The sequence below is a fragment of the Aquarana catesbeiana genome, linkage group LG05 (genome assembly GCF_042186555.1).
Source record: "Aquarana catesbeiana isolate 2022-GZ linkage group LG05, ASM4218655v1, whole genome shotgun sequence".
NCBI classification, from domain to species: Eukaryota; Metazoa; Chordata; class Amphibia; order Anura; family Ranidae; genus Aquarana; species Aquarana catesbeiana.
The window spans coordinates 106,673,797-106,690,977 of NC_133328.1; the positions used below are offsets into that span (position 1 = coordinate 106,673,797).

At 41.6% G+C, this 17,181-nt stretch overlaps 1 protein-coding gene across 1 annotated transcript in view; it reads right to left on the minus strand.

The window, feature by feature from the left end:
- DNAH11 (dynein axonemal heavy chain 11) overlaps positions 1–17,181 on the minus strand; it is a 424,128-nt gene that overhangs the window by 306,914 nt on the left and 100,033 nt on the right. The window contains exons 23-27 of the mRNA XM_073630040.1: positions 10,154–10,237; positions 7,124–7,282; positions 4,017–4,139; positions 2,955–3,077; positions 695–919 (exon numbers count right to left, since the gene is read on the minus strand). Of these exons, the coding sequence (XP_073486141.1) occupies positions 695–919; positions 2,955–3,077; positions 4,017–4,139; positions 7,124–7,282; positions 10,154–10,237 (714 nt within the window). The remainder of the gene's footprint in view (positions 1–694; positions 920–2,954; positions 3,078–4,016; positions 4,140–7,123; positions 7,283–10,153; positions 10,238–17,181) is intronic.

Genomic DNA, 17,181 nt, shown 5'->3' on the forward strand with positions numbered 1-17,181 from the left:
AAAAATAAAAACTGCAGAGGCGATCAAATACCACCAAAAGAAAGCATCGCACGACCGCGCAATTGTCAGTTAAAACGACGCAGTGCCGTATCGCAAAAAGTTGCCTGGTCATTAGAGGGCAAATTATTGCGGTCATTAAGTGGTTAAGGTGCCTTCCATCAATCACCAGCCTTACTAAGCATTTGAAGATGTGAGAACAGGTAAGTTCGTTTTTGTTGTGTGCATGTGATCAACCTGATATAAATAATTATGCATGTTTGTTGTTTCTATGTTTATGAACATAGAAGCAGCCATGAAATTTCATTACAGATGCACATTCTGTTTCCTCCTAAGTAGTGTTTTACTGACAGAATGTCCCCAGAGTGAACAATAATAATACACTTTCTACGAGGTTGATTCATTAAAACTGGAGAAAAGATGTTTGTTGTTAATCGAAATTGGTACTAAGGGTATTTTACAAATAAAGAATTCATAAAATGAAAAAAAAAGTGCAAGCGAAGTTGATATTGTTGCAGATAGGAAAGAATTATATTTCGGCTTTTACTTCATGGGATGACTTTTGTGTTTCCTTTAAGTTCATATACAGTTTTAGGCAGTACCATAACTCCAATACAGAATGAACGGCTGTTTTAGAACTGTTCACACACAGTTGAAGGAAGATGAAAAATGAAGTACTGGTAGTATTTCAGATTACCTTAAAGTCTGCATCCACTCCATCAAAGCGTTTAGCATCATCTGGTAACTGGTTTCTAATGTCTTCAGAGCCAATAAATATGCTTTCTAGATGAGACCAAGTGCGCTGAACTTCCATCCATATATAAATGACTGAGTCAGCCAGGTTTAGTCTTTTCTGCCAGCTTGACACTTGTTCAATAAAATATTCAACATACTTACTTTGCATAATGGCCTGTAACTGAACCTAAAGCAGAATCCAGAACACATGATAAACAACAGATAAAACACATAAGCATTCATATGTTTCCCAAGTCTTATCTCAAAAGAGCAAACAACTCTGGTGCTCATGTATAAAAGTGGTGAATAGTCTGACTTTCACAGCAAGGAGCACTTGACTTACACTCATGAATAATTTATCACACAACACTATGCATGATAGTGTGAATTGTTGTGTGAGAAATATTCATCGACCTCCACTAAAACAAGGAAAGCTGTAAAAAAAAAAAAAAAAAAAAAATTTAGACTCTTTACATCTGCAGGTTTAAGGTACTTTTTTTTGGGTGCAGCCCATTGAAAAAGTCCTGCTGAAGTTTCCTGCAAAACACAATATTGTGGTTCAATGATAAATAAATTTAAATGTAACATTTCCACAATGCACAATACCTGCAACACACCTAAAGTTGAACACTGGCAAGGGAAGCCTACAACAAACAAAAGCCTCTACCCCATGAGGTCAAATCACAAGCCTGGTCCAGAGTTGTCTTGCTTTTTCAGTAGGAGGGTCCATGTTGGTGTTCCTGCATCTATACCTGGAGACATGGGCACCTTCTATCGGATTCTAAAAACCCAAGTGGTGGCATTATAAGGTCACAACAAGGGATGGCAACAAGACAGTGGCAGTCCCAGCTGCAATATGGATAAGTGTTCTTCATTTCCAGAAAAGGCTTGTGGAGGGCCACATGTGGGTGAATAAGGGTGAATTAAAAAGGGCATAGGAAGGGGTTTAAACAAATGAATAGGTGGAAATGGGGTGAGAGGGGAGGACAGGATTTCTAAATTTTCCTAGATATTGGCTTTAAAAAAACACACAGATATGAACAGGGCCTTATTGCTATACAGATGACATTTCATACTGTAAAATCTGTTTTTTTCCCCAGCATTAATAAAAGAGGACCATGCAGTATTTTCATATGAAAACACTAAAAGCAAATAATATCCAACTTCAAATTAATATAAATATATTCCATGGTTTCTATGTCAGTCTGCTTTTTTGTGTTAAAAGTCCAAATCCAGCCCAAATTTTTTTTGTACAAAAGGGGCAAGGGTTAGAATATCTGTCATTATTTAATTTCTATCTATCTGTGTCCTTAGTGGGAAAGATTTAGCCTTACTTTTTGCCCTGGTGAAACCTGTGCCAAGAACAGGAAGAGACAGGCTATCCTTCTGATGGGAACACAGACACCAACATAAGTACCTTTTACGAACCAGTGAGGGGTTAGAAAGTTTGTCAAGTTTTTATGTCTCACTGTGTCTTCCTGCCCCAGTGACACCATTTCTTTAAGCAATCTCTTTGTCCTTGTGTTGATGGGAAAGGAACTGGGGGAAATCTTTCCAATGGGGTCAAACACAGCAATAACGCTAGAGTTATGGCTAGAATTGAGCTTTAGGCCACCAGCACTCCTGTGTTTGATTAACTACAATTTCCCTAAAATGTACCTAAAGGAAAAACTCTTTTCTTTTAGTTGTGGAGAGAGACTAGAATCTAGTTTTTATTGCTGTTAATGTTAATTCCTTTTAGCTGTCTGTGTCCCCATTACAGAAATTCAGCCTCTTTATTTGTCCTGTTTACCGTTATCATCGAAAACGTAAGTTAAAGAAAGTCAATTTTTGGTTGACACAAAAACAGTAATGGAGGGGAAATCTTCTAATAGGGACACTAGTTCTGGTGACCCCGATAACACCCCAGAATTCCATCACTTTGGAGGGAATTCCTCTCACTTCCTGTTTTGGCTATGGGACAGGAAGTAAAGGGAAATCTCACCAATGGGACACAGATGGCAAAAAAAAAAAAAAAAAAACTGACGGGTTACTGTATATACTCTATCCAAAATGAAAAAAAAAAGTTTTGCCTTTCACAAATATTTTTCCTGTGTATGGTCAGCTCAAAACACTACTACCCTTCTAATAAGGAAGAAGAATTAGGAGTAAGAGTAAGAAACAGAGGAAATCACGTATATAAGTCATATATTCATCTAACAGCAGAGAATATCGAGGCTAACCTGGTTGCTATCCAAAGTCTCAAAAAGTTGCTCATCTGTTTTTATAAGAGGTGTCCCTGTTCGATAATGCTTCTCGTAAATGAACTCCAGGTTGGTCCAAGTCTGGCTTATCTCTGTAAGTATCTAAGAAAAAAAAAGTCATGTTATTCAGATAAATGTATTACCAAGAAAATGTCAATCTCTCACCTACATTAGTGTTATTTAATAAAATATAGACTCTGCATATAGAAGACTTTAGATAGCAATAATCCAATATGGCCTAATACTTCTTGCGTAACAGTTTCATGTTTCACAACTGGCTAGAGTAAAGTAACAAGGCCACACTCTGCATAGAATCTCCTGTCTTCTGCTCCATATGTATGAACTATACACCTCCAATGTTATCCTCTGATGGATTTCACTTAGACCTTATTCACGGTAATAAGTTCTTTACCATGAAACACATCAAAAGGGCTACTTCTTATGGATTAGGTTTAGAAGGCCATGGTAGAGGAACAGAAAATGTAGGAAACGTGGCTTTTAAGTCAGCAGTGGCCTGAATTGATATGTAGTCTAAGCTAAAATGTGGCTGAACCTTTCTAGCCTAAAACTACTAAGCTTTTTAAATAAAAAATATAGGATGGTTTTAGACTACTTTTTCCATGTAAAATGACACCCAACACATCTCCTCAGTTTACCTTCCAGCCCCAAAATTTGGGGATCCCCTAAACTGCAACTATGACTTCTACTAGGAAGACAGAACTTGGCTTTGCTCTTGCCTGTGCCTCATAATTTGTCCATCAATGTGATCAGTGGCCTCATTGACCAATGGGGAAGTGTGGGAAGAGGAGGGGTTAGGTGCTTGCTTTGTACTGGAAGTCAGTCTATAAGTGAGCACTCACTGCTGCAGCAGTTTGACAAACTGATTGTATCTTCTTTTTTATCTATCTTTTAGATATCAGTAAATCTCTAGCCCAGTGCTCCGCTTTAAACATCCATCTCATCTCACTAGTATGGCTAAACACAGTGAAAACCCACTGTTGATGCAATGGGGTATATGGAGTAAGTGAGGTAAAGACTTACCTTCTCAGTGCCCATTTCTTTCACAGCTTTGTCCACTATGTTCCGCACCTCATCCTCCACCTTATGTAGCTGTAGTGCAAGTAGATCTGACAGAGTTGTTTTCTCAGTCATTGTAAATTGTACCTATCAGGAGAAATGTAAAACAACCATTTTTAAAAGGCCGTGTTCTGTGTCTGACTGGACAAACAGGCAAAATCATTGTAATAAATACTCTGACACAAAGGCACTCAAAACTTTCTTAAAATGTGCCTCCTTTAATCTTCTGCACACCAGAATGGCAGAGGGAGGGTTAGCAGTTAGAACCAATCAGAGCTGTTCTTCCCTGCGAGCTTGTCCCAGTCCTCTTGCACAGTGCCTCCGGAAAGTATTGACAGCGCTTCACTTTTTGCACATTTTGTTATGTTACAGCCTTTTTCCAAAATTGATTAATTTCATTATTTTCCTCAAAATTCTACAAACAATACCCCATAATGACAGCTTGAAAGAAGTTTGTTTGAAATCTTTGCAAATTTATTAAAAAAAAAAAAAAAAATCACATGCACGTAAGTATTCACAGCCTTTGCCATGACACTCAAAATTGAGCTCAGGTGCATCCTGTTTCCACTGATCATCCTTGAGATGTTTCTACAACTTGATTGGAGTCCACCTGTGGTAAATTCAGTTGACTGGACATGATTTGAAAAGACACACACCTGTCTATGTAAAGGTCCCACAGTTAACAGTGCATGTCAGAGAAAGAACCAAGCCATAAAGTCCAAGGAATTGTCTGTAGACCTCCGAGACAGGATTGTATTGAAGCACAGATCTGGGGAAGGGTACAAAAACATTTTTGGAGCATTGAAGGTCCCAATGAGCACAGTGGCCTCCATCATCCATAAATGGAAGTTTGGAACCACCAGGACTCTTCCTAGAGCGGGTCGCCTGGCCAAACTGAGTGATCGGAGGAGTAGGGCCTTAGTTAGGGAGGTGACCGAGAACCATGATGGTCACTATGACAGAGCTCCAGCGTTTCTCTGTGGAGAGAGGAGAACCTTCCAGAAGAACAACTATCTCTGCAACACTCCACCAATCAGGCTTGAATGGTAGAGTAGCCAGACAGAAGCCACTCCTCAGTAAAAGGCACATGACAGCACGCCTGGAGTTTGCCAAAAAGGCACCCAAAGGACTCTCAGACCATGAGAAACAAAATTCTCTGGTCTGATGAAGCAAAGACTAAACTCTCTGGCCTGAATGGCAAGCGTCATATCATTGCACTTGGCCAATACCATCCCTACAGTGAAGCAAGGTGGTGGCAGCATCATGCTGTGGGGAGGTTTTCCAATGACAGGAACTGGGAGACTAATCAGGATTGAGGGAAAGATGAATGCTACAATGTACAGAGACATCCTTGATGAAAACCTGCTGCAGATCGCTCTGGACCTCAGACTGGCGCGAAGGTTCATCTTCCAACAGGACAACAATCCTAAGCACACAGCCAAGATAACAAAGGAGTGGTTACGGGACAAAATAGGTGTGCCAAGCTTGTAGCATCATACTCAAAATGACTTGAGGCTGTATTTGGTGCCAAAGGTGCTTCAATAATGTATTGAGCAAAGGCTGTGAATACTTGTATACATGTGGTTTTGTTTTTTTTTTTTATACAATTGCAAAGATTTCAAAAAACTTCTTTCACATTGTCATTATGGGGTATTGTTTGTAGAATTTTGAGAAAAATAATGAATTTAATCCATTTTGGAATAAGGCTGTAACATAACAAAATGTGGAAAAATTGAAGCACCGTGAATACTTTCCAGATGCTCTGTATCTTGAGCCTCTCTATTTGTCAGTGGGCCATCCATCACAAAAAAAGAACAGGGGGGGGGGGGGCAAAAGCTTTAGCTCTAACAGACAAGACCTGTCCAGGATGCAGAGCCAAGCTTGCATGTAAAAGGTGGTATGAGTTTTCCATAACCTTTGGAGAAATAATGTAACCTGTGTAGTGATGTGGAGCATTATATGCCAATCGTGTAAATGAGAGGCAATTTGGCCAGGAGAGTGTATACCTCAGTGAGCAGTGTCTCACAGCACAGGTGGTGATCACTGCATTCAGTTCAGAGGACGTTTGGTCTTTTGTGGCACTTCAGAGGGTTTTCAGTTATACTTGTATTTTGCACTTTAAAGGACTTTGCATGTGGACTTTTTGGACACTTTGTTTTAAGTATGTTTTTCACTTTTACTTTATGCATCTATAATAACACATTGCTACTTGAAATATTGGGAACAGTGGTTTATTACACTCTTTATTTTTCACAATTTGTAAGATTTGATATATAGAGCAGCAGCAGTGAGGGTTGGATATTTGGATTGGTTTTTGTTTTTATACATTTTTTAAAATTGATTTCTTGAGTGTAGGGTGAATTGCAATTACTGTATTTTACCGACTGATTTATTAAAACCTTTAAATATAACAGAGAATGTTGTCTGCAAATGTTCATAATGTATAACAAGCCTATACCTGGTACTACATGCAAAATAAAGGCATGTGACTTTGCAATATTACTAAAAGGATATCTAAATACAATAATGAAAATATATTACAGCTTGCCAGTCCTTATATGTGTTGGATGCTCTAATTTGCCTCTTTTTCCCCAACCTTTTCCCTTCTATTTACACCTGGTGATCCTTTCCGTAATACTTCCTGTCCTAGGGTTACAATGCCCAATTACTACACTGTTTCTATGGAGAAGCAGCTTTGTTACCCCAGGACAGAAAGTTTGTTGGGACTGAAGAACACTTGCTCCTCTTTTCATTTTCATTACATGGGGGGGGGGGGGGGTTGTGTTCTTTAGTTCACGGAAGAGAACTTGGACGGGGGTTATAATATTGTCTGAGATTTCAATTCAGCATTGCTAGCTCACTATAGGACGTTAGGAGCTCATTCTATGTTTCTGATAGAATCAATCAGTGCATACATATATACATACGTTAAGTACTGGCCTCTCAACCAGTGTTATTGTTAGCACTACATAAATTGCATTGCAGCTTAAAAAAAACAGGGTATGTTACTTTACAAAATGTCTAAATCGGATATCGTAGTATTCCTGACACTATTTCTGAGAAGTGCTGACCTTTGTGGCAACCATTAGCTGGTGCCAATGTCTCTCCCGGATGGCTGGGTTCTGTAGGTCTGTTACAGCACGCAAGGAAGTGATCAGGTTTTTTACTGTTAAATCCAGTCCAGAATAAGCATCCCAAGAGCGAACTTGCTTGTCTAATGACAACATTTCCTAAAGAAACAAACAGATCAATTCAGATGATGTAATAATGACAGATCTTTCCCTACCAGGTAATCATGACACTTTTTACACAATCATATGACTAGGATGGAAAAGCCTAGATCTTATTCTACATTGAATGGCTCATGTATAAAGTATTGTTCCTGTCTCATGAGCGTTTTAATGACAGTTCATATACTATCTTCAGTTAGGTTAAGTGATAATGTTGCTCACTGCACCAGTCACAATACAGTGAAGGGAAAGTGTGAGGCTTAAATGAGAAGTATAGCCAAAGCTCTTTTGGCTGTACTTCTCCTATGGGTCACAGCCCGCTATCGGCTGACGTCACAGAGCTGGTCCAGGCTCTGAAAAGATCCCAGTCCTCAGATCCACCCAGATGCCAAGACTGGTAGCTGGCTTAGTCTCTCAGCAAGCTGCTGAGAGGCTAAGTCAGCCACTCCCGTCCCCTCCACAACCCAGCACTCCAGTGAGTGCTGGAGGGGCAGAGCAGAAAGCCGGTGAGTTCTTTGCAGCCTGAAGACCAGAAGCTAAGCTATCAGCTGTGTGTAATTGCTCAGTTCTCAGTCTGGAGCTGGCAGGGGACAGATGCAGCATCGGACCAATGCTGCATCCACCTAGGTGAGTATAATTTAAATTTTTATTGTTTCTTGAAACCCACATTTCTCTTTTAAGAGGAGGGGTGGGGCTTCAATATACCGCTATTCAGGCACATCTATGCTATGAAATGTATTTCCAACATGGCAGCTAAGGCATATAACTTCAGTACAGTGGCAATGACATAAAAAGGCATGCATGTAATTGTGTCCACAGCAACCTGGAGTATTTAAAGCCCAAATTAAGTCTCACACTTTTTTAAATCTATTTATAGTCCTCTACTCTGCATATTATAATATGTGATTTTTGCTGAGCAATGCCTCAAAATAACTGCTCAGAGAATGCTGATTTCTGCTCTCACACTGCAGTGCTTAATGCCTGCCGAGCCGAGTAACAGCCACTGAAAAAGTGTTCTCACACAGAATTTTATTGAAAAGAAGAAATTGTGTGTTTGATCACGTCTGTTAATGAATGTTATTTACTGACTTCACGGGGTCTAACTCCAGGACTTGTTAAACTGCAGTGTCATATACACTGCACGTTTGTGATATAATGTGTGCTTAGAGCAGAGGGGAGAACTATGCTCAGTTCTCAGTGCAGAGCCGACGGGGGAAAGATGCAGCATTGGATCAATGCTGCATCTACCTAGTTGAGTATAAGATTGTTTTTGTTTTGTGTACCCCAAACTACTCTTTTAAATGTACAAATAAAAAAATACCTGGAACATAGTCAGTATCAAGTAGGGTTGAACTAATACTGATACTAGTATCGGTGCCGATACCGAACATTTGCACGAGTACTTGTACTCGTGCAAATCCTCTGATGCTTGATCTGATACTTGGGCAGCCTCAGGGGTAATCGGTGTGGCAGGGGGGAGTTACAAGCACTGATCTCCCTGTATAGCTTTTCTGACAGCCGCTTCTCTTCCACTCCCTCTTGCGGCTGTCAGGGAGATCGGTGCTTGCAACTGCCCACACCAATCATCCCCGGCTGTCCCCCTCTGTGCTCCCCGTGTCCTCCTCCGGGTCCCCCTGCATCCTCCCTGGCTCTCTGTATCCTGCTCCGGATCCCGATCGGTTTTGTCCTCCGGGTCCCCCTGCGTCCTTCCCGGCTCCTCCTCCAGTCCCCCCATGTCCTCCTTCGGTCCCACCCATCCTCCTTCGGTCCCCCCCGTCCTCCTTCGGTCCCCCCCTGTCCTCCTCCGTTCACCCTATGTCCTCCTTTGGTCCCCCCTGTCCTCCTTCGGTCCCCCCCGTCCTCTTCGGACTGGGGAATCTGTGTTCTCAGTCCCTTTCCCTGTCTCAAAGGGGAGATGCCAGGGGTCTGTTTAGACCCTTGACATTTTACCAAAGCCCCCCCCCCAACAGAGCTGAAAAAAAAAGAAATTATTTTAATAAATATAAAAAAAACAAAAACAAAAAAAACCAACACTGACACCGTCCACTCCCCCCCCCCCCCCAAAAAAGAAACCATTGTAAAAAATATCAAAAAAATATAAAATTGTATCAAATAATAAAAAAAAAAATTGCAAAAAAACAAATAAAGATAAAAAAGAATTACTGACACATATGCCACTGTCACATGACATTAAAAAAAAAGTATTGGTAATCGGTATTGGCGAGTACTTAAAAGAAGGTATCGGTACTTGTACTCAGTCTTAAAAAAGTGGTATTGGTGCAACCCTAGGATCAAGCCCATCTGGATTCTGTGTATGGCAGTCCTTAGTACTAAGTAGCATTTATAAGACGGCACTAGTTGCACACAGGACACAGGACTGTAAAACTGGTTCACTGGTTCTAGGCTGGTTAAGGACTATGACCCAAAAGTTTAAACCACTTAAATTAGTAACAGTACCCCCCTCCCAAACAGGACCGTAAAACTGGTTCACTGGTTGTAGCTTGAGTAAGGACTCTGACCCAAAAGTTCAAAAGCACTTGGATAAGTATCAGTCCCTCCCACACACGCACCTTATTGGCATAAACCTGCCACTAAAGACAAAACGTAAAAGTGATTTACAAAACTAAAATGTAATATTTTTTTTTTTTTTTCCTTTTTTATTTATTTATTTTTTTTTTTTTACAAACAATTCCTATTCGTAAAACAGGGCAGAAGAGTCAACTTTTGTGATATCCTGTTACAGCATAAATTATAGCTATTATTTTCATTATACAGAATATTCATTTTGTAGTTTAATACATCGTGAATAATACATTGCAGGGCAATATTTTTAGGAAAACGTTTTATAAAAGCAGCAGCTGTGGAACTTGCCTTGGAAAACCTTCTTAGCTCAACATCCATCTGTTCCACATTAATCTGCCTCCACTGTGTTTTAACCCAATCAGCAATGCTGCTCTGTGAAACAAGAATAAAATATGGGGAGTTCACATGGCTCAATGCATACAAATACAGTACAAAAATTCTAAATAATTAAAGAAATGAAAACTAAAAAAAAAAAAAAAAAAAAAAAAAAAAAGGGAGATACATTTTCTATACACAATTTTTTTAGGCTGTATTTAGGGTCAATACTTTTATTTCAACTTTGCACTTGTGTTATTTTTCCTTTGATGTACGTTTCCTAGTTATTTGTAGACTGCCACTTTACTTTTTTTGTTTTGAGTCTGTTGTTTTTTCTGTGTAAATTTTTTTTCAGTAAAGGGAGTCTATACCCTAAACCTTTTTTTTTTTTTTAAATAGAGTGGGGAAGGATTAAACTCCTTTGAGGTTTTAATGCAGTCAGAGGCTTCATTTAAAACATCCCTTCACTTCCTATCTGGTAAAAAAAAGTTGTCCCCGGGAGAGGAAGTGAGGGAAAATCCCTCCTGACAGCAAAACTGTAGAATTTTTTTTTTTTTAAGTTAAGTAGGGGAAAACTGGAACATCTGCCAGCTTTTTGTTTTCTGTTTCCATGGTGCAGATTTTTCCTCACTTCCTGAGGAAAAGTTGTATCCAGAACAGAGAAAGAGGGAAATCTAACAGAGCCCTATATAGCAGTAAAACATGAGAGGAATTAAACTTTTCCCCATTCTATCCAAAATTTAAAAAATGGAAAATATGTACTCACTGTTAAATCCATTTCTTGGAGTTCATTGAGGAACACAGGAATTCAGAGACTGCTGCCCAGAGAAGAATTTGGGCACTGGCAAAGAGCTTGATCATAGACACAGAACAAAGGGACCCTCAATGAACTCCAAGAAAAAGATTTTATAATAAGCTCAAAAATCCAGTTTTCTTTCTCATTCATTCAGGGAAATGAGAATTAGGAGACTGTTGAGATATCCAAAAGTAGTTCAAATGTGAAGTAACAGACCCACAAAAAACAAAACATCATAAGCGGGGACAGTTTGCAGTTCAAAAAGCCAACTGAAGTACCTTATGCCCATAGCTGTCATCAGATGTGGCCTGAAAAACTTGGCGTATATGTAAATAGAAAGACCAGGTGGCAGCATTGCAAATAAGGGAGAGAGTAGCCAGATGCCAAAAAGTCCAAGAAGCACTCACAGATCTAGTAGATTGCACGTTGGCAGGAAAGGGTGGAATTAGTTCTTTAAGACAATACGCCTGAATGATGATTTTTCTGAGCCACCATGAGCTGGCTCACCTTCACAAGGACTACCAGGAATGGTAAATAGAGATCCAGTCTTTCTAATAAATGTAGTACAATAAACTACATCCAAGCAATGGAGAGGGATCTCCTTCTGGCAAACTGGAGTTAGACAGAGGGACAGAAGAATGATGTACTAGTTAAGGTGAAAGGCCTAAACTACCTTAGTACGGAAGGAAGTCCTTGACCTAAAAGCCACCTTGTTCTGTGTAGGACCAAAAAGACAGGATAAGAAGACCAGCTCAGACACTCACCTCGTAGAAGTGATGGCAACAATGTATGCAATTTTGTAATTGAGAGTGGAAAGGGGGATATCCATTGATAGGTTCAGATTCACATCCCAGGTGGATAACAGGTGATTGTACAGAGGGAGCCACATGAGAGATATCCTGTACAAAATGTCTTAATCAATGACTGGGAAGTTAGTCTTTAGAACAAGATCGCAAGTACCGATATCTGACCCTTGATAGATCTCAAGGCCAAATACTAATCCAGGTTCATTTGCAGAAAAGCCTGGATTCATCCCACTTAGGGTTTTGCTGGGATGAAAATTTCTTGCCTGAAGTATGTTTTTTCATGTGCAATGGTGGACCTTTCTAGCCTTTAACATTCTGGGAATAATCAATTCAGAAATGCCCTCTCAGAACCTTGGCTTCAACAGCCATGCTGATAAAGCCAGAAACTGAGAAATGGATGGTAAACCGGAGTCTGATCTGGTCCAGTTAACACATCTGTCTGGGCTGCTATGAGCTATTAGGATCACCAGAATGCCCTTCATGTTGATCCTGTGGAGGAGAAAAAACCTGGAGGCCGGTAGGTCCACATCTGGTGTCCCCAGGGCAGGGTGTCCAGCTTCTCAAAAGCAACAAAATGCCTGACTTTCAGAATGTTGATCATGAGGCAAGATTTCTCCAATGTCCAAGTCTCCTACACCAACAAGGTGTTCAGGACTCCTCGCCAGCCCAACAGACCAGTATCAATTTTGAGAATCTTTCACAAGACTGTAAGGAATTACTTCTCCAACTCTAGAGCAGAAATACTTAGCCATCAGGCCAGGGACAACGTGGTTTTTGGTGCCAGGTGTATCAGTCTGTCCAAGGACTGGAATGACTTGTCCCACAACAAAAGGATATTGTAAGGGTCTGAAGTGGAACTGAACAAACTGAATTGTCTGGAAAAAGGCTATCATCAGCCCAGAACTCTCATGCAGATACAAAGAGCTGGGTGACTCTCAGACCAAACAGCCTGAGTCTTGGAGTTGAGAGCTTGAAATTTCTCAGAACCTCTACTATGTTTTTTGTCCGTGTATGTTATAGAGCAGCGGTTCTCAACCCGTAGGTCGCGACCCCCTGGGGGGTCGATTGCCGATTTGCTAGGGGGTCGCGAATGCTGGCCGAGACGGACCCGAATTTACTGTGTTACGCCGGAGTCTGTCCGTCTCGGCCAGCGAGATGTCACTTCTGGGAGAGGAGAGGCCGCACAGAAGTGACGTTCCGTCAGCGCCATCTTGGTACTCTCGTCCACAGTGAGGCTACACTTAGAAGTCGGCAAGCGGACATATTTTTACACCTACCGAAGTCCGCTTGCTGAGGACGAGTCTACCAAGGTGGCGGCAACGAAACACAGACGGCTTGCTGATTCTGACGGAACACCAGTGATTTGGTAAGTCAGAGAAAGCATTTTTGTACATCAATTGCTGTCACTGTGCCATCAAACGCCGCCACTGTGCCAAACGCCGCCACTGTGCCCATCAATTGCCGCCACTGTGCCATCAAACGCAGCCACTGTGCCATCAAACGCAGCCACTGTGCCATCAAACGCAGCCACTGTGCCATCAAACACCGCCACTGTGCAATCAAACGCTGCCACTGTGCCAAACGCCGCCACTGTGCCCATCAATTGCAGCCACTGTGCCATCAAACGCAGCCACTGTACCCATCAATTGCCACCACTGTGCTATCAAACGCAGCCACTGTGCCATCAAACGCCGCCACTGTGCCATTAAACGCCACCACTGTGCCATCAAACGCCACCACTGTGCCATCAAACGCCGCCACTGTGCCATCAAAGGCAGCCACTGTGCCATCAAACGCAGCCACTGTACCATCAAGCGCTGCCACTGTGCCCATCAACTGTCGCCACTGTGCCATCAAATGCAGCCACTGTGCCCATCAATTGCCGCCACTGTGCCATCAAACACAGCCACTGTGCCCATCAAACGCAGCCACTGTGCCCATCAAACGCAGCCACTGTGCCCATCAAACGCAGCCACTGTGCCCATCAAACGCAGTCACTGTGACCATCAAACGCAGTCACTGTGCCATATCAAATGCTCCCACTGTACAATTAAATGCTGCCCCCGTGCCATATCAATGCTCCCACTGTGCCCCGCCGTCTGCCCAGCACTTACCCTGTCTCTCGGTGGGGCATTTTATTCATTTGTAACTTATATGTTAAATAAATATTTTGCGCTGTATATTATAGATTGTTTTTGTGATTAATCACTACGCTTTAAGATGTTTAAGATGTTAAATTTGTATGAATGAAAATACATCCTGCATATCAGATATTTATATTTCGATTCATAACAGTCATAAAATTACAGCAATGAATTGACCAACGAAAATAATTTTACTGTTAGGGGTCCCCACAACTTGGGAAATTTTATCAAGGGGTCATGGCACTAGAAAGGTTGAGAACCACTGATATAGAGGCTTTCTCCTCATTTTCTGTCATGCCAACAGAAGATGAAGTCTCAAAAATGAGGACACTGATAGCAATAAACCTAACAGAGACTTTTTAAACAGAATCACGCATATGAATACACTGTGCCATTCAAAGATTTAAAGCCAAGGCTCCTCCTGTCCCCATCCCCCCCCCTTAGAGAATCCTTTTCACCATCTTTGTAGCGCTACCCCCCATAAGAGCCACAGGATAGGATAGGTCCTCTGTTCTTTGCCTCGACCTTCTCAAGAACCTCAGCCCTACTGACACACCAGGATGAGTGTACAAATATACAATATCACAGGAAATCAGTGAAAGTAATACTTTTACCCAATAGTAGTGCTATATGACAACTAAACAGGCACTGAACCAGGTAGTAAAGGCAAACTAAATATATTGTCACCCAATATGGTTAGTAACTAGGCAAGCATAAAATAGATTAGCACAATTTAGTATACAATGTGATTAACAGTAAGCACTAGGTATAATATGACAGTAGCAAGGTCACCTCAAGTGCAGCAATGAGCAGTAGTAAAGTTTAATCTATCGAGTGGTGGACTATACTGACAGTATGCACTGTGCAAAAGAAAAGGAGGATGGTAGCGAAGAGGGCAGGGAAGCAAAGGGGGCTTGCAGAATAAATATTATGGGATGGCTAGTGCTTTCAGATGCTCTTCTACTGGCTATCATTGGGGCCTTTTAAGAGCATCTTTGCACTTAACAACAGCCCCAGGTAATCTGTATGCAATATAGATAAAGTATAGGTATGGTATAGTCTTGGCACAGGTGCAAAGTAGATGTGGTTCAGATGTGGTAAATGTTCGGTATAATGCAGTATAGGTGCAGTCTAGGTTTGGAATAAGTGTGGCAAAGTATGGGTGCGGTATGGATTGGGTACACCTGATGTCCTGCTCTCAGTGGCTCAGTCCCTGCTAGCAGTATCAGCAATTGGCGAATAGCCCTCTCACCAGTTCCCAGGATGCGGGGTGACCTCTCTCTCTGTAGAAACGGGGCCTCCGATCTCTCCCAGAAAGCCTCTGGTGATCAGCGGGAATCAGAGGCTAAGTGGATGCTCCAGTCTCCCTGCTGCAGTGGTGCAGGTGTTGTCATGTGGGCAGTGCTGTGCTGCCCTGGGTGTCCTCACTCCCAGTCTTAGGCTCAAATCTCCACTGGTATGGTCTCCCGCTAGCAGGCAAAATATCCAGACAGAGGTGCTCTCCCTCTAACTCCCTCGGTGGCAAGAGAAAGAGCTTTCCCAGACAGTTTAATAATAATCCTCTTCACCCCTCCTACTGCACAGTGCCTATTGGGGTTTGTATTGTAAGGAGTTCATTTGTCCCATTATATGAGTGCCGTCTCAAACTACCACACCCAGGATTCTCAGCGCTCTGCATAAAAGTCTATGGGCTTGCTTGGCTTTAGCTCTCCTGCTGGCTGATGAGGATTGTGCAGCATAACATCAGTATCTCAGTAGAGAGAGAGAGGATTAAAGGGTAATGTCTCTATCTCCATATTGCTGTAAGCCAGCACCTGGCTACATTTTCTTTCTCCAGCGATGGGCAGATCGTTAATTCTGCAGAGAATCGCCAAATCATGACATGGCTTCAATATCTGCAGCGTTCATACTATGAATCAGGGCAGGGGAAAGAGCCCTGAACACACAGAAGTGGGAGGAATGATGCTGGGCATCATTGAACGTAGGGCAATTGTACGTTGTAAATCTGACGGGGACAGTGGCGGAGATTGGTTAACTATAGCAACCTGAGATGCTTTTCTATATCTTTTTCTTGGCTAAACTTGGGCTTAAGACAACAAAATCTATCCATTGATACCTTCCCACTCTCCATGCCACTTTTTTTATTCCATCAGAGCCTTATGTAAATACCCATTGCCTACGGTTATAAGGAAGCAGGCAACATCCTGAGAGCCCAATCACCAAGCCTAAACATTGTCACCTGGAGAAGAATAAGTTAAATCTGGAAATATCTGATGTGCCTACACAGATTAGGGCAAAGTGAAGGGGGAAGGTGAGTAATGATAAATAGGGTTTGTTCTTATAACAGAACCTTTCACTTTGCCATTAATGGTCAAACTGTTGTAAGCAAAAATGTTTGTTTCCTAACAATTTTGTCCCACTTCTGGATCAATATGAAGTGAATAAAAAAACTGCTTACTAATCTATAAGAGCTTTTCTTGATTTTCATTTAGACCTTTTAAGCATGGCATACTAAGATAGAGAACTGAACACATACAGGTCTAATTTTTTAAATCATTGTGCAGTAGGACTGTTAAAACTATAAACTATAACAGGTTTTATAGACATTATTGTCATTTTTATAATACTACAGTGGGGTCATGGTGTGTAACCAGTTTAGATACAAAAAGGAAACACTGTACTTTTTCATAATTTTTTGTATCATTTTCAAAAGAGGCATTTCCTTTCCTGAATACTATATACTGTGCATGTTATCTGCTTTTACAGCACTTTAACCACCTGCCGACCAGCTCACACCGATATACATTGGCAAAGTGGCACGGGTGCGCAAAACAACGTACCCGTACGTCGCTGCATCATCTGTGGCCTGCCGGGCGCACACCGTTGGATCATGCCCACGGGTCCCGCGGATTCTATGCCTGCCGGTGGCCCGCGATCGTGGCACGGAGAGGCAGAACTGAAACCAAAAAGAAAGCTCTATTTGTGGGAAAAAAGGACGTCAATTTTATTTGGGTACGTCGCACGACCGTGCAATTGTCAGTTAAAGCAATGCAGTGCTGTATTGCAAAAAAGGGCTTGGTCAGGAAGGGGGTAAATTCTTCCGGGGCTGAAGTGGTTACATGTTACAAAACTTGATTACAACAAAACACTCTTCATAACACAGGTGATGAAGTGAGGCACCCTAGAGATGAACACATGGAGACAGATCCATTCGCTATACAGCCCCAATACAGTTTGAGAGGTTCCAATCCGGTC